The sequence below is a fragment of the Musa acuminata genome, chromosome BXJ3-3 (assembly GCF_036884655.1).
Source record: "Musa acuminata AAA Group cultivar baxijiao chromosome BXJ3-3, Cavendish_Baxijiao_AAA, whole genome shotgun sequence".
Taxonomy (NCBI): Eukaryota; Viridiplantae; Streptophyta; class Magnoliopsida; order Zingiberales; family Musaceae; genus Musa; species Musa acuminata.
Genome location: NC_088351.1, coordinates 287748 through 311954, shown reverse-complemented (window position 1 = coordinate 311954; position 24207 = coordinate 287748). Strand labels below are relative to the sequence as shown.

At 41.7% G+C, this 24207-nt stretch overlaps 3 protein-coding genes across 3 annotated transcripts; all 3 read left to right on the top strand.

Moving 5' to 3' along the window:
- The first annotated feature begins 3908 nt into the window (after positions 1-3908).
- On the top strand, positions 3909-8095 carry LOC135634311 (ESCRT-related protein CHMP1). The gene is made up of 2 exons (XM_065144698.1): positions 3909-4641; positions 7898-8095. The coding sequence occupies exon 1, from the start codon at positions 4017-4019 to the stop codon at positions 4626-4628; it is 612 nt and encodes a 203-aa protein (XP_065000770.1). The 5' UTR covers positions 3909-4016; the 3' UTR covers positions 4629-4641; positions 7898-8095.
- Positions 8096-9350: 1255 nt separating this feature from the next.
- Positions 9351-11687, top strand: LOC103977401 ((R)-mandelonitrile lyase-like). The gene is made up of 2 exons (XM_065141660.1): positions 9351-9664; positions 9761-11687. The coding sequence occupies exons 1-2, from the start codon at positions 9598-9600 to the stop codon at positions 11500-11502; spliced, it is 1809 nt and encodes a 602-aa protein (XP_064997732.1). The 5' UTR covers positions 9351-9597; the 3' UTR covers positions 11503-11687.
- An 857-nt stretch (positions 11688-12544) lies between these two features.
- LOC135632842 (squamosa promoter-binding-like protein 10) lies at positions 12545-13326 on the top strand. Its single transcript, XM_065141661.1, has one exon. The coding sequence runs from the start codon at positions 12545-12547 to the stop codon at positions 13088-13090; it is 546 nt and encodes a 181-aa protein (XP_064997733.1). The 3' UTR covers positions 13091-13326.
- Positions 13327-24207: the final 10881 nt, after the last annotated feature.

The window sequence follows — 24207 nt, the reverse complement described above, 5'->3', positions numbered from 1 at the left end:
ACTCGATCAGGATTAGACAGTTAACGCAGGAGGAATTGACGTTGCGCCGGAGGAGATCACGTCAGGATATTGGACGGCAGAAGGCTTCGGACGTCGGGCATCGGGCCAAGGAGAGCGGAATTGCGCCAAGGATATCGGGGTTGCAGAGGTCAACCGCCGATTGGGCAACAAGCCGCAAGAGAGGACGATGCGCTGAAGAATCGGACGAAGCGCCAACCAATGACGTGCCGGGCAACGGAATGTCGATTCGCGTTGTAACAATTGTCTAGATCGGAGTAGAGCTTTAGTTTGTGTGTGCAGGAATAACTATGATAATGAGAAAGACATAAAGCAAAACAAAGTGCCGAGTCAAGCACGAAGGATTCATTGAGAGTTCAAGAGTTCGACGGATGTCCGAAGGTTCGTCGGGAATGCTGCCGGAACTAGCCGAGAATGAGTAGGGAGCTTGCCGAAGGGTTTTTTGGAAGCTCACCGAAAGGTTCGTGGGAAGTTCGCAGAGCTCGCCGAGAGAGATCGGAGCTTGCCGAAGAAGCTCGTTGGAACTCGCCAAGATCAAATCGTAAAGTTTAAGAGCTTGCCGGGAGTCCGCAGAATGGTTTCCGAGAGTTTATCGGAAGACCGCCGGAAGCTCGCCGGAAGAAGTCTTGACTTATGGACTTTGTAATAGCTTATAAAATGTCTTTAAATTCATAGTTAGCATATTAATTAAGGTTAGAATTAGGTATTAATCCTATAACCCAAGTAGGGGCTAATTGGGCCCGAGTTCGGACTAGTTTGGGGCAAGATTGAAGCCAAACTAGTGGGCTGAAAACACTGTAGGCGGTGGCACCGCCTGGGCTGGGCGGTGACACCTCCTGGGCTAGGCGGTGGCACTGCCAGCATCGGGAACCCAAAGAGAATTCAAATTTTGGAGCCCAAATTTGAATCCTCTTGAGGCCTATAAATACCCCTCAAATCTCAGCTGAGAACACAACTTTTTGAGCAGCAAGTGTTTGAGAGAAAGGCCCTAGAAAAGTCTTAGATAGTCTTGTTTTCAATTTGCTAGTGTTCACCTCCTTCTTTCTTGCTGAAAATCTGTAAGAGAGTGAACCGCTTGTAAAAGTTGTAAGAGGGGTATTCACCCTTCCCTTTCAAGAGATTTGCTAGTGGAAGGTGAGAGCCTCATCGAAGAGGGGCCTCGCAAGTGGATGTAGGTAACTTGACCGAACCACTTTAAAAATGGCGTAATCTCTGGTTTGTATTTCTTATTGTCATTTACATTACTGCAAACCTTCTTACTTGCTTTGTTTCATCATTATCTTTGCTGCTCAACTTTGCGAATACGCTTTCAAGTTAATCTCTTCCGATTCTGATTTTTATCGTACAAAAGATTTTTCTAAAACCGAAGTTTTAATCCGCTGCACTAATTCACCCCCCCCCTTCTTAGTGTCGCTCCGATCCTAACAGATACTAATCATGGTATTACATTAATCATCGTATTATACTTTGATAGTACAAATAAATTAAAAAAAATACATTTTCTTAAATCTCATGATATTAAACACCTCAAAATTGTATGGCATACTCCTATATATAATTGTTTTACTGAAAAATAACACAGTCACATTGTTGAAACTAGACTTTACCCTTTGTTACGCTACCCAATTACTGATGATTTAGTCATTTGCATTCCAAACATCTATATATCTCATAAATAGTTTTCTTACACTTATCAATCATTCTAAACAATTGTCTATCTCATAAAGAACACTTTACATTATTGATAAGGGAATCTGACAGGTGGACAATCAAATATTATATCATCACAAGCACTATGTGAACTCGGATGCATTATCAATTTGACACATAAACTAAATGATCTGTTAAATTAATATGATGTGTGATTATACTAATTATAATGCCTTATAGTTAAACCAACTCTCGAGTAATGCCTGATAATCTCACACAACTATCACATGAATTAAACACTCACTTTTTTCTAATTATCACTATAAATTATTATAAAAAGGTCTCAAGATCAATCTCCCTCTAGCTAATAATACAACTAAACTTTGAAACCTCTAAGCTTTTTGAATCCCATTATTGACTTGAGCATTAGAGGAACTTTTGTTCGGCATTCTTCCAATATAAGTTTAAGTTTGTAGAAAATTTAGTTGGACTTCATTGTATCTTCACACCTAGGTTCGATAGGTTTGGATTCATATTGAATGTGCATAATTAATAATTGATGACAGAATAATTATGCAAAAGTAATAATACATTAATAAGAAAATAAGGCAACACTTGTTTTTTTAATATATTAAAAAAAAGAATGATCAAGCGAGAGCAGATGAGGTGTGACTATGGATAAAGGGAGATGAAGCATGGCCAAGAGTCATGAAAGACAATAGGAGGTAAAGACATGATCAAAAGTTGAATAAGATTAATGTACAATAAATGATAGACTAAGATGATATATGATCGAGGGTGAAAATAAACAAGATATAATCGAGGGTAAAAGGAGATGAGGTATGATTGAGAATGATCAAAAGTGGAGACAATGCATACCCACCGATAAAAGGAGATAAGATGAGGCCGAGGGTGGGAAGAGACAAGGAGCAGTTGGTACATTGAGTTGAATTGATTGAGAAAATTATAAAAATAATAACATTAATATTCATAAAAAAGGAAGCACCCTTGATAATTTAATAGAGTATGAAGAGCTATTCTAAATACATTATCCAAATGTTTTGATAATCTTATTTCTAATGTAACATTGCACTAAATTAAGTTGATTGTTCCCTTTATATTCCATACTATTATATAGAGACATCTAAACATTAGGTATGAAAACACGACAGCAGCAAATTTGTATAATAAAGGGGTGAGGCCACCAAAAGGCTTGTTAACAGTGGTTATATCATAATTATGCTCGACTTCTCTCCCGTTCTTATTATTAGTTGATGCAATAAAATCACCATTTTCTGATTTTAAGATTACCATAGAGTTCTAATTAATGTGTAGGTTTATTATTAAATGGATATGTCGGTATTTTATTTTCGTAAGTTGGTTGGTTGTCCAATGTATCAAGTTGTTTCATGCAAGTTCATAAAGAAATGAGTGAATTTGATAGAAATCCAATAACTAAATTAAGGTATGCTCAATAAAAATCCCAAAAATGCTCATGTTAATAGAGGTGAAAAAAAAAAAATATAGAATTCAAAAGATTTATAAGCTTTAATGAGTCAATATAATCGAGGTCTTATATATATATATATAAGACTAATAATCATAAAGATTATGTGGGGAATTAAATTAGAAAGTGATATTGTGATATTATCGAGTATTTCTCGAACATAATGAGTAATTCAAATTAATATTATCACTTGCGACACTCGAGATTAATATATAAGGTTGAAGAACATTTGAGTAAGTGTCATGCTAACGGTGATCCCTTATTGTGCTCCAATACATTAGTGTTAGGATTTGTCAATTGGTTTCATGTCATCGTGTAGCTAAGATAAAGTCGAAGGCTCAACCCACCTTCACTTGATAGTCATGATGCTTAGCGGTCCATTCTCATTTTATAACATGATTCGATTGCATATGACATCAAAATTGTATGAATCGATTGAGCCATAAATGAGAATATATATATATATATATATATATATATATATATATAGTGTGTGTGTGTGTGTGCGCGCGCGCGCGCAAAGATCTCTCGATCCGAAATCGAATCGAAAGGAAGAACAGTAAATGAGTTCCTAATCAGGTGATCACGATCGAACCGGTTCAGGTTTGCATTTGACTCGTAAATGGACCCAACATTGGGCTATAAGTTTTGAGTAGGGCTCGAGCGGAAACTGGGTTGAGTCCGTCTTGTCCATTTACCGTTTTGCCCCCATAGCTTGTTACCACCTCAGCCTTCCAACTCCGGTTTCTATGATCCAGCCCTTTGCCTCCTTTTCCTTCGCCTTCAGGAAACCCTAACCCGAGGTCTTCGTCGATCGATCGATTCCCTTGAAGCATCCGCCATGGGAAACACTGAGAAGTTGATGAACCAGATCATGGAGCTCAAGTTCACATCCAAGAGCCTGCAGAGGCAGGCGCGCAAGTGCGAGAAGGACGAGAAGGCCGAGAAGCTCAAGGTCAAGAAGGCGATCGAGAAGGGCAACATGGACGGCGCCCGGATCTACGCTGAGAATGCCATCCGCAAGCGCACGGAGCAGATGAACTACCTCCGCCTAGCCTCCCGCCTCGACGCCGTCGTCGCCCGCCTCGACACCCAGGCCAAGATGCAGGCCATCGGTAAGTCCATGGGCTCCATCGTCAAATCCCTCGACTCCGCTCTCGCCTCCGGCAACCTCCAGAAGATGTCCGAGACCATGGACCAGTTCGAGCGCCAGTTCGTCAACATGGAGGTCCAGGCTGAGTTCATGGAGGGCGCCATGGCTGGATCCACCAGCCTCTCCACCCCCGAGACCGAGGTCAACAGCCTTATGCAGCAGGTTGCTGACGATTATGGCCTTGAGGTCTCCGTCGGGCTTCCGCAGGCCGCATCACATGCCATCCCTGCCAAGGAGAAGGAGAAGGTCGATGAGGATGACCTCTCGAGACGCCTCGCAGAACTCAAGGCCAGGGGTTAGTAGTTCTCGCAAGGTGACCTCTCTCTCTCTCTCTCTCTCTCTCTCTCTCTCTCGATATATATATATATATATATATATATATATATATATATATATATATATATATATATATATATATACACACGCACGCACGCACGCACGCACACACACACACACACATTGTTTTTGTTTTACTGCAACTTACCACTTCTTTTACTCGGGAATCTGAAGTGCCAGTAATCATTTTTGATGCATTGATGTTTGATACTCGCTGGACGCCAGTTGGTGCTTTTTGATTCTTCCTATTAGGTTTAGGTTGTTCCCAGTGGATTCTTGCTCTCAAATTTGAAGTTGGAAATACTTCTAATGTTATCTCGTTGGCCTATCTCTCACTCTAGTTCATGTACTTCAAATTGATTAGTAACAGCCCCTGCACAACTTGGAACTAAATTTGTCTGCAGAAGTAGATCATAACAGAAAGGTACAGCGGTCTTAGCAAACTGATATATGCAAATAGTGGATTATGGGTGTTTGGGAAAAAAATGAAGATTAAAAAGGGAAAAAAGAGTTAGCTAGGAGCACAATCGAGTTCTGCAGAACCTTGCATGTTGTCTTAAGTGACATTAATTTCGAATCTTTTGATAATCTTGTTTCTAATGTAACATTGCACTAATTTAAGTTGCTTGTTCCCTTTATATTTCTTTTAGTGTTGCATGAACACATCTAAACATCAAAGATGAAACCACCTACAGTGCATGAAAGCAAATGACACTTGGAAAGCATAATTTATTTTCTTATTCTGTATAATAAGGGGGTGAGGCCTTGTTATGGTTTGTTATCAGTGGTCTGTATCAGAATCATGCTTGACTTTTCTTTCGTTCTTATTTTTGGTTGATGAAATCTTAGATAATAGGGCATGACTACTACTGATTTGAATGGTATGGTGGGGTTCTAAGTGATGCGTGGGTCCATTATCAAGTGCATATATCAGTTTCTGTTTTGGCAACTAAAAGAAGGTCCTCACAAGACACTTAATGGATGCTTTTTAGTCATTAAGCTTTTTCTAATGGGTCACCTAGAGTTTGAATTATAAATGAACAACAATTGGAAATTAGGATTTTCACAAAGGATAATGATGATCAAAATCTGGATTTCATTTAAATTGACATACCAACATTTAGTGTGGGTCAGCACTTTCCAGACCATAGAAAAAGGAGAGAGGGGTGGGGGTGGGAGGAGGACGAAGAAGAAGAAGAGAAGAAAGTGGAGAAGTAGAAGGCAAAGGAGGGGGCATAAGAGAAGGCGTATAGGTAGGAGGAGGAAGCGACAACTCGACCAAATGGAGGTGGTCGTGGCAGTGACACTTGGGGCTGGTGGAGGTGGTGTTGATGTGGTGGAGAGAGAGAGAGAGAGAGAGAGAGAGAGAGAGAGAATAAGAAAAAGAATGACGTGAAAATGGATACCTGTGACGGCTGTCAAAAATAAATAAATGGTGTCTGTACCAGATGATATGATCGCATGGTTTTGTTTGTTATCAATTTGTATACCATGTAGTAAGTCTGGTATGGTGGTGGGTGGTATGGCCCATATTGGACCATACTGGACGTAATCGCCATTTCGCTTCCGATTGGTTGTCAAATCAGACATTCTGGTACAATAAAAGCAGTGTTTTAAACAAAGATGGTGCTGAGTTATTATATTTTGCTCAAAATTGTGATTAAGTTTGATTGTAATCAATCATGTATGACCTAATGCAAAACATATAAAGTCTGTGTTTTCATTGTCGACCCCAATTCATAGAATATTTAATGGATGATTGTGTTGAGATAGAAGATGTATATCTTAAAACTGTGGGCGCATAATTTTGTTCACTAGATAACAAGAGAGTAATTGCTTAACAATAACAATATGCATGTTGAATCAGTAAACATTAATTCGAAGAGCCACCTGTCAATCTTAGGCACTGAGTTATAAGAGGTGATTTGTCACTAGAAGCAAGAAAGGTCCCTAGCAAGTGGAGGGTTGAGGGTAAAAAATATCAAGGGGAAGATTTTTGTTAAGTGGTGGGCTCAATATTCATGATGGTATTAAGCTTATCTGTCTTCTTTTGTTTGGAATGTCTTGGGAGGGGATATTGTCTTAAAACAATTTGGTCAGACATCAACTAGACCGTGTACTTGGAAGATTATATAGGTTTTAGATATGTTGATGTAGAGCTCAAGATGGTTTCTTTCTTTAGGTTGCCTTTGCATAACATCATGATAGGTCGATTACGGGAAACAAAGTTCAGACTTGTAAAAGTGGAAACTTCTACAGTGACTATTTTTGCCAAAAGTGTTCAGACTTAAATGTCATTTTGTCAATATAGTGGGAATTTTATGGTGACTATTTCTACCAAGTATGTGAAGTCATAGTAAGAATATAAGGTAGGCACCATATCACTAATTAAGATATTCGTCTTACTGGCACTTATATTTGCTCCTGCAAAAGGTGGACTCCAAAGTTGGCACAATCATCTTTATTGTGCTAAAATGATAGTATTGCGAGTATCATGTCTCCGAGTATCACTGAGTGAGTATTGTGCCAATCACACGTTCAACCAGTTCCAAGTAGTACATTCATGTTACATAAATTTGTGTATTCAATTGGTATAATGGCAATATATTGATATGTGAGTAGTAGTCTACCATGTCAGTAATGAATTCTGATGCGACTATATGTAGCATAGGTTCTAAGCAGTTCACTTGTAATCCTCCTCACATCTGATACATCTGCCAAGTTCTTCATCAGTCAATGTGGTAATTATGTTTCATGTTAAACCCACCAGAAAAGAGGGGCTTCCTAGAATTGTGATTTAAATGAAAGGATCCTAGTGTGGTATGTTATTTCTGGAAGGTCAAAATATGCTAGAATTCCTTTTTTTTCCCCTGACTGCAAGAAAGCAACAAACAGATCAGATTAGACAGATCTCTGATTTGTTGATCCTTTTTCTTATCCATTATGTTATGATGTTTTGCTGAAGAATCATAAATTCTATGAAAAAAAAAAAAAGTCTATATGATGAATAGATGCTATGTGTGTGCATGGATTAAATACATAGACACATTTTACATGAACATGTGGCTTAATTCCTTGTTGTATAATTTCCAACTGGAATCATAATATAGCCAGCCATCTCCAGAGTAAAATCATACTTTTGTTATGACATGCATATCAGGTTGCCAAATTAGAAAGGTGAGCAGAAGTGATCATTTAGTGCATAATGATTTGTTCACCTCATTCATTTTCAGGAGTTGGACGCGTCCTGCTGAAATCTATTTACAGGCAGGCCCTTCATCTATGATATATGCTGGAGAGTTGCTAAATAATTGTTGTTGGTGGTGTTGTATATATATATATCATTGCACCTGTGACAAATGTACGTTGTTATTGTTGACTTGTAGACCTCTATGTATTTATGAAACTCTGAAAACCGTGATTGCATGTTATTATCGTGTCCTGTATTTTTTTTAGGCAGGGAGGGGGGAAGAAAGTTGATGCACAATACTCTTTCTTCTTGGGGGGATAAATAGCCTATTTAGATGAACCGGATCACACCAGAAAAATTTTAAGGGTTGATGTGGCGTCATGCGACCCTGATGCATGGGGTCTGCTAGACCACATCAGCCCTGAAAGACCGGGAAATTTTTATTCTAAAAATTCATTATGATTAAAATTGATATTTAAACAAATCATTATAATTTTATTTTTGTTCTTTTGAGAAGAAAAAAGAGACGAGAAGTTGGAATAAGACCATAAACAAGTTCAATGTAAGTAAGCCCCTTCCCCCCCTGAAAATTTTTGTGTGTTTCCGAGTACCTACCTACCACCTAAGCTAGACAAGCCTGAAACTTGAGTTGTAGAGAAAGCCCTTCTGCAGTTCAACATTCTCCCACCTCATCATCATTTAGGTCATGCTTTCTTTGAAATATACCTACCTACCTAGTCATGGAGAAGATGACCAATAAGTCTATTATTATGCCTACAAAAAAAAATTATTTTTTGGAATCCAAATTTCTTTGGTACCCATTATTCAATTTTTAAGTCTGCTTGATTAGTCACCTCAGTTAACTACTTTGTTTGTGCAATTAAACTGCACATGAACTTCAAAATTATTCACATCATGATTCATGCAATATTCCCTCCTATCCTATTGTGGTTAATGCCGAGGTGGTAAATCTCTATCTATCTATATATCAGTGTCAACAATCTATATCGATGAACAATAATTTAATCCCTAATCCGATACTAACACCAATAAATTGGCTAGGAACTCCCATGTTTCTCTTGTTTAGGAGAAACATAATAATCCAATTCATGTCCTGTAACTACGCCCAACATACCAATCCAAAAACTATCTTATGAACCGGTAGATCATATCCAAACCTAAGACTCGTTGATATACGGGTGTTTGGAACCCAATTCAGGTTTTTTTTCTCATCTCTTTTTCCACGCTATCATAGGTGGATTAGAATGTAACGTTGAAGAGACACTCAGCTCGGACATATATATATATATAAATATATATATATATATATATATAAAATATGTCAAACAATGATATAGATGTTTCATGCCATCAGAAAAAAAAAAAGGAGTTAAAATGTAAATATTTGCATAAGCATAGTAAAAGGAATAATCGTATAAGGATAAGAAATGGTTTGATGGGTTTAATTGGATCACTGAGATTTACCTTAAGTTGCTTGTTATGAGCCCCTGCAAGTTTGATTCCTGGTTACGTGGCCGATACCTGCCTCGCCACGCCTGACAGGGTTAGTTTGGTCATTTCATGCTCATTTAATTACAACCGCCTCGACCGCCATCTCTCCGTCGGCCTTCGCTCCCCACCATTTCCAAGAACGATAGGCCACTTCGACTTCGACCGAAACCTCCCTGCCTCCTCCCTCCTCCTCCTTCTCTCTTTCTCCCCTAAGCATTCCCTTTCAAGATAATGGGCAGGAAACCCTCCCTCCCCATCGCAGCCCTTCTCCTCTTCCTCTCTCTGCCTTCACTCCAAGGTAAGCCCCGGCTCCAATCTCCTTGGCTTGTGTTCCGATCCCATCGGTGGTTTCTTGGGTTCTTGATTGATCCCATTGTGGTTTCTCCGCTTGCAGGTTACGCGGGCTTCACCTGCGACGCCACCGTGTTCCCGAAGGAGGCCGAGTACGACTACATCATCGTCGGCGGCGGCACTGCTGGCTGCCCGCTCGCCGCCACCCTCTCCGAATCACACCGCGTCCTCGTCCTCGAACGTGGGGGCGCCCCGGGCGAGTTCCCTTCCCTGGCGGGCCAAGATGGATTCCTCCGGACCCTGGTGAACACGGACGCCCGGGACTCGCCCGCCCAGACCTTCATCTCCGACGAGGGCGTCCCCAACGCCCGCGGCCGGGTCCTCGGCGGCAGCAGCGCCATCAACGCCGGATTCTACAGCCGCGCCCATCCGTCCTTCTTCGACGGCGGCGACGCCGGCGGCACGGTCGCCGCATGGAACATTGGCCTGGTGAACGAGTCGTTCGAGTGGGTCGAACGGGAGGTGGCCTTCCGCCCGGTGCTCCGGAGTTGGCAGGCGGCGGTCCGCGATGGGCTGCTCGAGGCAGGCGCGACGCCCTACAACGGATTCACCGTCGAGCACGTGGTGGGCACCAAGATCGGCGCCGCCACCTTCGATTCCCACGGCCGCCGCCACAGCGCCGCCGACCTCCTCAGGTTCGCCAACCCCACCAACATAAAGGTGGCGATCCGGGCCACCGTCCACCGGATCTTGCTCAACCCAGTCTTGCCCGGTTCTCTCTCTCTCTCTCTCTCTCTCTCTCTCTCTGGAAGCTATCGATGCCTGTCTGATCTCGCTAGCATGGTTCTTGGCCGTAGATACTGGTTTGGCTCTTGTGATCAACCTTCATCACCTCCATTTCCCCTTTTAGGTTCGAGCGGACGATCGCGGCCCAAGGACCAGGTGATGGCGGCCGGAGTGGTGTACCGCGACGGCATGGGGCGCCACCACCGCGCGAAGACCCGCCCGGGAGGCGAGGTGATCCTCTCTGCCGGAGCCCTCGGCAGCCCCCAGCTGCTGCTGCTCAGCGGCATCGGGCCGCGGCCATACCTGTCGGCGTGGGGCATCCCGGTGGCCCTCCACCACCCGAGCGTGGGGCGGCACATGTACGACAATCCCCGTAACAGTATCTCCTTCATTCCCGCCGTCCCCGTCGACGACTCCCTCATCCAGGTCGTCGGCATCCCGGGCGCCGACGCCTCCTTCGTCGAGGCCGCGTCGAACATAGTCCCCTTCCACTCCCCGGCCCCCTACGTCTTCCTCCACCAGTCCGCCTCCCCTCTCTTCGTGGCCGTCGCCACCCTCATGGAGAAGGTCCCTGGCCCCGCGTCCGAGGGCTCCCTCCGGCTCGCCTCCCTCGACGCCAGGGACAACCCCCTGGTCCGATTCAACTACTTCTCCAGGCCGGAGGACCTGGCGCGGTGCGTGGCCGGGGTGCGGCGGCTCGGGGACGTCCTCTACGGTAGGTCGATGAAGGAGTTCCGGGTGGGAGCCACAGGGTTGCGGGGAGGGAGGGCGGGACGGAGGGACACACGGTTCGTGGGCCCAGCGTTGCCGGCCAACATGTCGGACGACGCCGCGGTGGCGGCGTTCTGTAGGAGGTCGGTGTCGACGCTCTGGCACTACCATGGCGGGTGCGCGTCGGGGAAGGTGGTGGACGGGGACTTCCGGGTGATGGGGGCGGCGGCTCTCCGGGTGGTGGATGGCTCCACCTTCAGGGTCTCGCCGGGGACCAATCCCCAAGCCACCGTGATGATGATGGGCAGGTACGTGGGGCTGAAGATGTTGCAGGAGAGGGAGGAATAGGTGGCCGCATCCATGAAGAGACGCAGTGAGAAATGGTACGAAGTCATCATCCATCTGCAAACTGCTTGTCCTGTGTTCTGCATGCTTTTTACCCACACAATACCTGTATAATTTGCAGGGATGTATCTCTTTCGTTTCTTCCTTCATGCATTCCTCTCGGATACCATACTGCCTGAAACCATTCACCGGCCAATAATATACTCGGGATTCATGTATATACAACTCTAATTGACTTGCCGTGCATTGTCTACTTCTTACGTACGTACAAGGAACTATCTCCCAAACTTGTCAGGTGGAAAGATTTCATTGGTTTCAGTGGTAATGAAGTACATGCGTAATGAACAACTTCCTGCGTTGATATTTGATTCATCCGAATTTTAGCTGAATTATTATGTTCATTATGTCCGATTATTTCTTGAACAATGTTCAGATCGTGCTGTGTGTGTGTGTGTCTCCAGATTATAAGCAAAACCATTTTAACTACGGTTCCAAGGGGAGGAGGAGGTAAACATACCTAAAAGAGTAGAGCTTCCGATATCCCAATAATAACATGAGAAAGCAAGGAGAAGACTTTGTCTGTCCACACGTCGTACTACCATCACCATCAAGCTTCTGACGAGATCTGCATGCAAAAGGCCAAGATAGTAGATTTAAGGGATTAACCACTAAACATATGCTTTTAAGCCGCCATTACTTCCTCGGTGGGAGAAAGCTCCGTCTCCTGCATGGCTTTCAGTTGAACTCATCACTAGAACAGAAGGCTTTTGGGATAGGCAACCAACCTCCCCTTAGCACAGCCAGAAGCGGCATCTCTCTCTCTCTCTCTCTCTTCTTTTATAACCATCCTACTTGCCGTTGCACTTTTAATCCCCACCTCCCAGAACTTACATGCAGAGAGCAAAGGAGAAAAAGGAAGGGTGAAAGCCCAGAAGCCAACTTCCACTTCGGTATTCCTCCCTCCCTCACAGTCTTATACTCTCACTCTTTTCTTTCTCTGACCCTCTCCCCCTTTCTATCTTTCGAAGGGCCGTCTGATAGGGAGATGATGAACAGATCCAGCTCTGCTGAGGCCTACTTTGCCCCTTCCATGATGTCCTTTGTTGGGCTGGAAGGCAGCAGCCTAAAGCACCAAACTTGGGATTGGGAGACCAGCTCCATCGACGCCAACACCACCACCCCAGTCACCACCAGCAACCTCCAAAGCCATCCATTCTTCCCCAACGTGCCCTTACTGGACTGCACCCCGCCTCCTTTGCTCCCCATGACGAACAGCTTCCCCTTTTACTCGGCGCCGCCCCTGCCCGAATACCCCGTGGGGCTCATCAAGAGGGAAGACGGCGTCGGTGGCCGTATCGGGCTAAATTTGGGCCGCAGGACCTACTTCTCGTCCGGCGAGTCGCTCACGACGAGAGGGGTGTATTCATTGAGCCACCGGCCACCGCGGTGCCAGGCCGAGGGGTGCAGGACCGACCTCTCCGGAGCGAAACACTACCACCGCCGCCACAGGGTATGCGAGTTCCACTCCAAGGCCACTGTCGTCGTCGTCGGCGGGTCGCAGCAGCGCTTCTGCCAGCAGTGCAGCAGGTAATGGGCCAGCTTAGGAGGCCACACGGCCACCAGTCTCCCACGGTTGCTTTCCTTCTCTCTTCTGGCTTTTGGATGCCTTCCTATGCCGTGAGAGTGTTGCTTCTTTTACGACCGCTTGGGTGGAATGCAGCAACCGAGCCTGGCATTCCTACACATATCCACAATCTCCATGAACACTCTCAACAACATTATGAGGTGTCAATGCAAACATAACTCTCACGCTTTTGAGCAAGGAGATCAGTGAGGAGCTCGTATTGTTCCTGACACATGTGCAGAACCCAATGCTTGTTGCATCTGTCTCCGTGAGCCATGGGAATGAAACCCCAGCAGTGTCGTGAGAGGTGTGACTGCCTTTGTCTTCCTTGTCCGTGTTCTCCTGTAACTTAGTACATAACTCCACATTCCTTGTTACCCCTTTCTTGTAGCTTTTCGAGGCTTTAATTGCAGCACCTACCCTAGTCCAGATCATCCATGGCACTGGCTCTCTTCTTCTCCTTATAGCTTCTGTTTCCTTGTTCGATGTTGGGTCCTTTTGCATTCTGTTGGTTCCTTTTCTTCATGTAGGGGCAGGAGAAATAGGCTCATAGACTTTTCATCTTTTGCCTCATGTTTCTCCAAATGGTGGTCAGGTTCCATGGGTTGGCAGAGTTTGATGAGGCCAAAAGAAGCTGTAGAAAGCGCCTGGCCGACCATAACCGAAGGAGGAGGAAGCCTCAGCCCCCAGCAACGATGGCGGAGCCCTCGGCCCCCAACAACGCAAACGCCAGCTCCCGAGGCCAGAAGACCACCAGAGACAGCAGTAATCTCGGTGCTCCGATCCCGCTCTTCTATCAGCAACCTCTTTAACGCTTAGAATCTCTCCTCTTCTCATGATGCATTTACCACTGTGTAATTGGACAGCCAGCACCAAGCCCACAGGTACTGTTTGTACCACAAATGCAAGTACCATGGTTGGACCGGAGGGCCAGCAATACCAGGACAAAGGGCAGCTGTTGAGGAATGGACCGGCTCTTTATCGCGGAGGAGTCGCAGCAGGAGAAGGTGACATGGGCCCTGATCCCATGTACCAAACCCAAGGACACTTTGTCGAATCCTCGTCCTCCCCATCAGCATCCAACGCTGCCAGCTTCCACCACCGCAGCAACCTCTTCCCATGAGCCCTCCCAGGCCGCGGCACTCGTGAGAGCAGCAGCCTCCACCTCAGGCAGACTGTGTTTGAGCTGGGCCACTTGTGATCGGTAGGGAAGTGTCTGTGATGGATGGATGGATGAGCGATGGGCTACGACAAGCACTCGAGTAGAATGCGAGTCAGCTTTGCTTTCCTGGGCCTTGGGTTCTTCTTACTCTTTCTACTGTAAATAATGATTCGCTCTTTAGAGATTCCGACTGCAGTAACCTTGCTCTCCGTAGTATCTATATCGTATTAGTCGAAAGCAAGTTCTTATACGTTGTAGAATGAAAGCAGGGGGAGGTACCGTCTGCATGTCGACTGCGCAACACATGAAGGAGGTCAAGGACGCAACTGAGGGAGCGTTATCGACAAATAGTCACCATCGACCGGAACGCAACAGTCGACCCCTCCCATCGTCCGTACCCTCGTTCTTCTTCTCCCTTCGGTTCCTCGCGAGCCTTACGAGCGCCGGACGCCGTAGCAATGAATGCGACGTACGGAACTCCGAGACCACGTGCGATGCGCTGATCGGTAAGACGCGGTCCTTTGGTCGAACAGGTGGCGGACAACCGAGATGCCGGATTGCGCGGTACAGCGGCATGGGAGGCGACGGCTTTCGGAGAGAGAGAGAGAGAGGACGGTTCGGGCTACGATGCTTTGGATGCTGGCCGTGCTGTACCACCGCGCATCGTGGTGGAGAATGGGAGAAAAGCTCCAAGCCGCGCGCCATCAGTTGCCACCGGAGTCGGGGAAGATGTCGTCTCACTCCACGCGTGCGATAGTTGAATCCATGCGGGGGTTTGGGTCTCATCATTTTGAAGCGTACTTGTACTTGTCGTATAGGTTTAAATACTAGAGATTCAGATGATTTACACATCTAATGTATCATATCTATTTATAGGTATAGAATAGTAAGGTCTTATCATTTCTATTATTTTAATCAACTACAGTTTTTATCTAATTTTAATAGATAGAGACTTCAAATCTTTTGAAAGATATAACCTTTAATTTTAATATTTTTAATTAAAATATAATTTTAGAGATAAGCCATAGCTTGCTTTGAAGATCTTTATATGATCCTTTGGAGAGAGATTTAGTAAGGATATTTACAACATTTTCCTTGCTCTTGACCTCCATGGTGTCGATCACTCTTTGAAGCCTTTTTTTTTTTTTTCGGATGAAATGATATTTAGTTTTAATATGATTCCTTCTTACATAATAAATTAGATTTATAACCATTTTAGGGTGTTTTGATTGTCACACTACGAAATCGTTGGTTTATTAATTTAAGACTAGTTATCCTTGATCAAACATCTTAGTTATATATACTCTATCTAAAGTAGCAAAATCATAGTGGATCTATGATTATCCAAATCATCTCTTAGATTAGTATCATCTTTACAATTTAGCTTTATATTTGCATCTAAGTGGAGTAGAAACTTTTTTTGCTTTTGTTAATTTTAAAATTTTAATAATTTTCTTTGCATAACCTCTTTGAGAGATAAAAATGTCTTATTTTATATGTATTATCTTTAGATAAAAAAAAATATATTAAGCTCTCCCAAAAGTTTCATTTCAAGTTGACAAATAAACTGTTATGATCGTATCATTCAAATATAGAAGAACAGTAACATGTTTTGACAAATAAACTAGGATCATTCAGAAAATAAATGTAGAAATATAAGTGTTAAATAATTTTTTCATACCATGCTCTACAAGCATGTTTTAATCTATAGAGGACCTTCTTAAGTTTGCTAATGATTTAGAAATAAAAATATATTTCAATGATAACTTTATATAAATGTTCTTATTAATTTTATCATATAGAAATACATTATTTATAGTAAATTACTAAAGCTTCTAACCAAGATCATTGCGCAGACGGATGTTATGTTGGCTACAAAACTAAAGATTTTCTTATAAACTTTTTTCATATTTTTAAGAAAATCTCATTGGTATAAGTAGCCATCTATATTTTCATTTATATTTCACCTTGTAGATCTATTTACAAGTAATTGATCTAAATTTGTAGACTTTGGTATAAGATCTCCCGTTTCATTTTTAAGAATAATTTATTTCTTCATCCGTGACAGCCACTATTCTAATACTTTTGGCTTCAACAAAATAAATAGGCTTAAGACCATTAATTAATTTATAAAACAAATAAAAATATATGCTTACACTATATTCATTTATGTAACGAGCTAATTTGATAGTTGTTCTTTTTTATCTTCTCAATATTAGAACTTCCTCCTCATAAACATCATTAATTTGCCATATCATTTTGCTCCACTATAGGTGAGAAAGGAATATAGGAGTAGATAAAAAAATAGTTTTGAACATATATCACTTTTACTGTATAATTGATATTTTTAAAAGTAACTATTTGTGAAAAATAACAAAAAGAAACTTCATTAAACAGAACAAACACCTACCTTCAATCTTTATTTCTTTTATCATATCTAATAAGGATATATTTCTAAGTCAAGCATCAAGCTTATTTCTCTTTAAATCTAGTATGTGAATATAGTACATAGAACTAAATATTTTAAAATATTTAATATTTTATTTCTCTTCAAACATGAGCTCATATCGAGACTTCAGATTGATTAGATTAAGAAGAGTTTGATTAATGATATAAGTTTTACGTTCCATACCTTCTGCATATAAGACTTTTGATAAATTCATTGCGTGAGACCAATAGTTCTCTTAGTGATGTAGAATCTTTTCACACTGTTTGATGTATTTGGATGAGTTTCATTTTCATGTCATGATCTTTAAAAAGAAAAAGAACGTATAAAATGTGAACTCCCACTATTATCAATATGTATTCTTTTAATTTTTCTTTGAAGAACACCTCCTTTAAAATCTTCAACGAAGAGAAGCATATATTGAGAACCTCAATAAAATGAAATTTAAGTAAGACCCATTACATTGTTGTGAATAAGCTCTAAGAAAATTTGCACCTTGAAAATGATATATCAAAAATTGTTTGTGTGATTTATTATATTGATAATATTCATAAATTTCATCACCATTAAAGATGATAAATTTGGGAAGATCATTAATTAGACTTTTCTATATTATGATCATTAATTTGAAAAAAATTATATGAATAAGCATAGCATGTCAAATTAATGTATCTTTATACTCATCTTATCAATATATAAGTTAGATGCTTACAAAATATATAAAATTTTGAGCCTTTGACCAATGTATATTATATATATATATATATATATATATATATATATATATATATATATATATATATATATATATATATATAATTTTTTTATGTTGTAAAGAAACTTTGATTTTATGAGGACGATAAGTATTCATATTTTTTAGCATCTATTATATTTAAAATAAAAAAAATTAACTTAACATATGGTATACACCTTTTCATGTAATACGATCATTATCTTTTTTTTTGAGATTATGATAATATATTCCTTCTTCTCGCTCGCTTGGTGAATGATGAATGATAATGACCGTCATGATAATTATATTGTTATCTTCATATTAACAAAAATTATAAATTTAGTACTATTACCAATGATATAATGATAGCATAATGATTGTTATCTACTAGAAACAATATTTGTTATTTATAATATTTTTATCTTTAATTTTAACAAGATATTTTTTCTTTATATGACCTAACTTGTTATATACATATATATATATATATATATATATATATATATATATATATGATCCATCAAAAATAATATCGATTTGTAGAGGGCCTCTGTGAAACATTGTTTAAATCTTTAAGCGGCCCGCCAAAGTTCCCGTAGTTGTGTTCGCTGTGGTTTCTCCAATCGAGTGAGCGAATCCACAGACCCTTGAAACCCTAACCTTAGAAGTGGGATCCCCGGAACCGGATGACGACGACGGAGGGGTTCGAGTTCCCATCGTTAGGAAAGGGAGGACAAGTGGCGGCGACTTGGATGGGACAACCGGCTTGCTGGAAGCTCTTCCCGTTCTTCGCCGTCGTCATCATCTTGCGCGCCTGCTACCCGCCACCATATGCGCCGTCTCCCTTGCCATCAACGGTAGATCATACGTTGAGTACTTCTTCCTTATCCTTTTCTGTCTTCCTCGTTTGTAGAGCTCTGCATCCGAGACAGAGAAGTCGTGAATGACTCGATGCATAATCTTTCCGCCTGCCGTCAATTAAGTCTATGAGAGGATTTTGTAGCAATATTATTTAAGAGTTAGGGCATTTACATTCATAACGAGATTGAACGCCTTGGGATTGATGTAAGATGCAACCCTGGTTAACGATGGTTGAAGGAACTGTTTTAGTGGCCTAGAAGTGAAACGGAAGTAAGCCAGAAAGAGCCTACTATCCTACAAGGAATGCCATTGCTACAGTGGTTTGAAATCATCTGATATACTTATGATATCTTTCAGCAGCATATCTGGTTTTGGGTGGATCGTAGATGGTGAATTTGAGTTTCTTGGAGGTGGAAGGGGGCGGGAGGACTGGGGTTCTGGATTATAGGTCTGGGAAGGGGGTTTTGATCTCAAATCTGGATTTGGAAGTTGGGGAATGTGTAGCCTCTCTTCGAGATATTGGGAAAGGTGGTTCTTCTGGATGTTTGATCAATCTAAGATGCAGATTCCTGATGGCTCAATTTTGTAGTATGATCTGATTCAAGGTTGCATCAACCTTTGCTTTTTCATGAGATTGACATTTAGGGTAAGATCCAAGGGTCTTTTTCACAGATCCATGTCCAGATTGGAGTTGGACGACAGGTGTTCTCTTAAGTTCTTGGAGGAATATGCTTCTCAGCAATAAATCAGAAAGCAATAGCCTTCCTTTGTGATTAATGCCTCGTTCAGTACAGAGTCCTTAAATTTGATCAACTTTAGATTTCATCAACATTCAACTCCTTAAAATGATGCCTGGTGCGAGTGATATTCACTTGATCAGTATTATCAAACGGTACACTCTTTGAGAACAACACTTGATGTTAGCAAGCATTCGCTTGATTGAGTATGGGGGAGGGAAATCCTGAAAAGCCGACCAAGTTGGGTGTGACTTTCTTTGATATAACCCAAATAGCTTTTCGATTGTATCCATTTCCAAGTACCTTCCTCTAAAGAGGTCGAGTGTCAAGTTAGTAATACAGGACCATTGCCATTTTTGGTGAATTATCTGTGCCACAAACTCCAATATCATCTATCGATCTTTCTTCTTTTCCCCCTCCACCTCCGATCTCTTCCCACCTCAGCCAAAAAAGATTGGGACCATAGCTGATGTATAATTAATATTAAGAAACTTACCTTTGCACCAAAGCATTTCTATCATGTGAATCAGTAGGATTATTTTTAGTCCTAGTTGGTTGATCTTACATCAAGATTGACCAGCAAAGGAAAGATGAATTTGTCTCCATCCAATAACCAAATTTATCCAAGTTTCCTTCGCCATAATATTTCTGTCACCCATACTTATGCCGACCAATTAGATTGGATATTGGATGAAACTAAGACACTAGATATTTGAAGGTTCCCTTAAGCCTGTATTCACAAAACTGTTGCTCAGTTTCTTTATTACGAGCATCAGATTTACTAATAAAATTTCTTAAAATTAGAATCATAGTTGCACATTATGGGAGCATGATTTGCATAGTTTGCAAGAAATCCAATAAGAATTGGAGTGGGTTCAGAAATCCTAAATTTCAAAGGAGACTCCCTAAAAATTATGAATATGACCATGAACTAGCACTCATGGCATTTAAGGACAGCTCATTGTATCCTTTGATTCTTCAATTGTCTTACATTTTATGAACATACGAAATATCCTATGATTGGTTTTGTCATATATTCTTCAGCCCATATATTTGTACAATGTTTCTATGGCAAGTTTTAGCATTATTTTAAGGAGTTTTAGCACTTAATTTGATGGTATCTATAGCCAAAGTTATCTTTATACTGGTTGCAACAATAAAAGTTAGTACTTATTATTTTGTTGCAAAAGATTTTCACGGTTTACCTGCCAATTATGCCATAATTTTTTTATAAGCAGGTAACCTGTTGAAGTTGACAAGGAGAAAGAACATCTTAGTTCTCTCATCATAACATTTGAACTAACATAATAGTTGATCCCAATCACAACTGCATATTGTTATCAATGGGCCAGGATATTGTTTAGGCAACATGTTTTGCTGTTGGTGCAATAAAGAAATGAAATTTTTTTTGCACTATACTGCTCTTAAAAGGCCCTTGGACTTTTTTTATCATTAAATTTTAGTGAGTTTGGCTTTTGTTACAATTCATTTTTTCCTTTTTTTAAAAGTGGACTAGGCCTCATTTTAGACTTGCTATACTTGTGCATGGGTTCAATAAAATTCCTCTATGACCCCATTTGACTTTTGTATCATTGGTACTAATCTTTTGGAACTTGTATGCTGATCAAAGTTTTTAAAAGTGTTAGGCACTGAGGTCCCAAAATGTTTGAGGCGTTAGGCGCTTGCCTAGGTGTACGCTTGAGAGAAGCAAGATGCTCTCAAATATTAAAATTTTAAAAAAAATGATAACAAAAATAAAAATGACACATTAAATTGAAATTATATAAAATACCAAATTACATTGTCCACCTTCTAATAATAAAATTGTCAAAACAAACTAGTGAACCCACCTCAAGCTGGTGCTTCAAAGTAATTCGATTGTTATGTTCTAAGTTTCAACTTGTAACAGTACACCGACCTCAAACTAGTACATCAAAGTAATCAACAAACGACTATTACTTATAAAATAAGAGAGGAGATGGAGAAGTAATCGGAGAAAGGTTGTGGAGGAAGGTGGACACCAGTGGTGGATTAAGCTACAAGTGGCAACGGACGAAGTTATAGACGATGACGGATGAAGTTGCTGATAATGGACGAAGCGGACGAAGTTGTCGATGGCGGTGAACGAAGCAAACAAAGTTGCAATGGCGGATAAAGCAGACGAAGACAGTGGTAGGGTTTCACTCGTTGCTTTCTCTAGGTCGAGCGCAAGGAGGGGTTGGTACGATGTATTAGTTGATTTAGTTGAACAAACTTAATCGCCTAGGCTCAAACTTGAGTAAAATAACAAACACTTTGGCTCGAGCACATGCTTCATTTACTCAATGTCTGGGCCCAAGTGTGTGTCCGAGTGGCGCTTCAATGAAATACCTTGCCCATAGGTTTCTTGAGGTACTCAGATCTCACCTCGCCTCAGCTGAGTGCCTTTTCAAAACATTGATCTTAGTGAAGTTGAACTTGACTTAGTTGTCGAATTTAGTTTGATAAGATTATAGATTATATGCTGGTGACATTTATTTATTTATTTATTTGATGATAATTAGATGGCAGTGAATTCTTAAAATATCTTTGGACCTGCAAATGTTGCATCTGGAAAGCATTCAAAATGATTACAAAAAGAGAAAAAGATAATCATGGATTAGGATGTTATGTTCTATGTCCAATGAATAATAAGGCATATCTGTGCATGAAGAGCATCTTGCATTACTATCATTATATATTTCATAAAAAGGAGGGGAAGGGGGGGGTTGTCTGGGAAGCTTTGAGAGAGAGAAGCTCGAATTGAGAGATAAAAGAGTCCTTATGCTATTCGCAAGAGGGAAGGCACCACGGAGGGCTGCCTTGCATATGGACCAATGGCCTTACATATGTTGATCACTAGTCGCCTTATTGCAATGAACAATTGGTAGAGGAGGCAAAAGAGATCGTTCTCATGATGGAGACGTTTTAACTATGGGAGAAGTTTCAGTCGATAGTCCTTTCAACGTAGGAAGTAGCGATGCTTTTCGTTGATGGCTAGGGTTTCTTCCCATCCACAAAAGCCCCATGCAAGGTGGTTTAGAGAGGGAAAGGGATTTTAGTTGGTTAAATTGGTTCAGCTGAATCATTTGGTTCGAACCCAAGTTGAACTCAAATGGTTTAACTCAAACACGTACTTGAGCCACTTAGGGCCTGGGTTGAGCCCAACCAATATGGAGGCGCTCGGGCCCCTCACCTCGCCTAGGCCCCTAGGCAAGCGCTTGAACACCCCTTGATAACCCTAGTTTAGTGCCAAGCTGTTTTATCACCAAAAGATAGATCGAACAACATGTTTTACACAGCAACAGATTCATCCACCATTTGTGGAATGGTATTGGTCTTCTTAATCTTGGTAACTGGAGAATAGCTTTATGCGTTGTGATCCAATATGCAGTATTGCTTTTCCAGTTGTAAGTTATCTATTGTGCCACAACACCAGATAAGAAGCATAATTGTATATGCTGTTTGTTCACCTCTAAGGTTCTTGTTTGAAGATCATTTGCAGTAAGATATAAGCCAATGCTTGTTTCTGTTAACAATGAATCCTTGCAAAATACTTAAACGTGTGCAAAGTGTTTTTCTGTTAGCAATTCTTGTGCCCATGTGATACGAATTTTTGGCTGTGAACTGCTGTTTCTGAGGGCTTGCTTGTTCTCCTCAAAGGGCTATGTTGACAACAATTTTAGTATCTCTAATTTTCATCTTTCTGGATGCCGATTGAAGAGAAGTGCAGCTCAAATTTATCTAGAATACATTGCTTAATCCCCAAAATTAGTAGTAATATATTTTGCCATTATAGTGAAGGACAAGAATTGGATGACTTTTAGATTCTGCGGATGGAGTCGAATATTGCCAACTAGCGTGGATGCTTTAACAACATTTTGTAGATGGTTCTGATAGCAGATAAGATTTCCCTAACTATATGAGTAAATATCTTTATTCTGACAAGATTTCCCTAATTGTATGAGGAAATCTCTCTACTCTATTGAGGGAAATTCTCCCTCTTAATCTGTATAAACAGGGAGAGAATAACTTCAATGAAAAATAGCTTCTTCAATAATTCTTCTTGTCTTCTATTCTTTCTAATATGGTATCAGAGCAAGTGAGACGAGCGAGGCTCCACGGCCATCGAAGCCTGCCATTCACCACATCTCTTACCTTTGCATAGCAGAGAAGGGGGAAACTCTTTCCCGTCAGACTCGCTTCCCTATCGGACTCCCCTCTCCGTTCGCTGTACGATCGTTCGTTGTACGGTGCGTGATGCCTTTGCTGCTACCTCAACCGCTGCCGTGACCACACCCGGCATCGCCATCAAGTGCAGCCACAATAACAAGGGCCTGTTTTGGTGCGGTCAGCTGCTCACCCTCGGCAATGGATCCCTCTCCAACCCCTGCTCGCTCCTTCCCTCTTCTCCTCCATGCCGCCATCTTCTTCATCGGTATCGTTTGCACCGACCCCAGGCTCGGGTTGTCCGTCGTCGTAGCATCGTCTTCATTAGGCTGTGATCTGCATCAATCGCAGCTCGCTGCCTCGCTGTCAACTGTCGATCCTCAGCTCCTGCTAAGAGCTAATCGCTGCAGATTTCTCCACCAAATCGCTGCATATTCCTCCTACTGCAGCTTCCTCCTCTGCTGCAGCATCGTTGCAGCTTCCTCCTCTGCTGCACCTCTGCTGTAGCTTTCTCCTCTGCTGTAGCATCGTTGCAGTTTTTTCCTTTGCTGCAGCATCGCTGCAGCTACCTCCTCTGTTGCACCTCTGCTGCAGCTACCTCATCTAATGTAGCACCGTTGCAACTACCTCCTCTACTGTAGCTTTCTCTCCTACTACAACTACCTCCTCTACTGCAGCTTCCTCCTCTGCTGTAGCATCACTGCAGCATTGCTGCAGCTTCCTCCTCTGCTGTAGTATCACTGTAGCATCGCTGCAGCTTCCTCCTCTGCTGCAGCTTTCACAGCAACCATAGCAGTCGTAGCTGTCGCCGTTACAGCTGCAGCAGCAGCAACGATCTGCTCTTGCCTTACTCACGAAGCCTCTCGCTCGTAAAATGTTTGCTTTGCATCGATCTAAGATTAGTATCCTTAATAGGAGCACCATCTTGCAGGGGCATGATAGTCGATAAGATTTCCC

Coding starts and splice junctions, on each gene's coding strand:
- LOC135634311 (XM_065144698.1), top strand. CDS start 4,017: ATGGGAAACACTGAGAAGTTGATGAACCAGATCATGGAGCTCAAGTTC.
- LOC103977401 (XM_065141660.1), top strand. CDS start 9,598: ATGGGCAGGAAACCCTCCCTCCCCATCGCAGCCCTTCTCCTCTTCCTC. Junction 9,665..9,760: donor CTCTCTGCCTTCACTCCAAG/GTAAGCCCCGGC, acceptor CTCCGCTTGCAG/GTTACGCGGGCTTCACCTGC.
- LOC135632842 (XM_065141661.1), top strand. CDS start 12,545: ATGATGAACAGATCCAGCTCTGCTGAGGCCTACTTTGCCCCTTCCATG.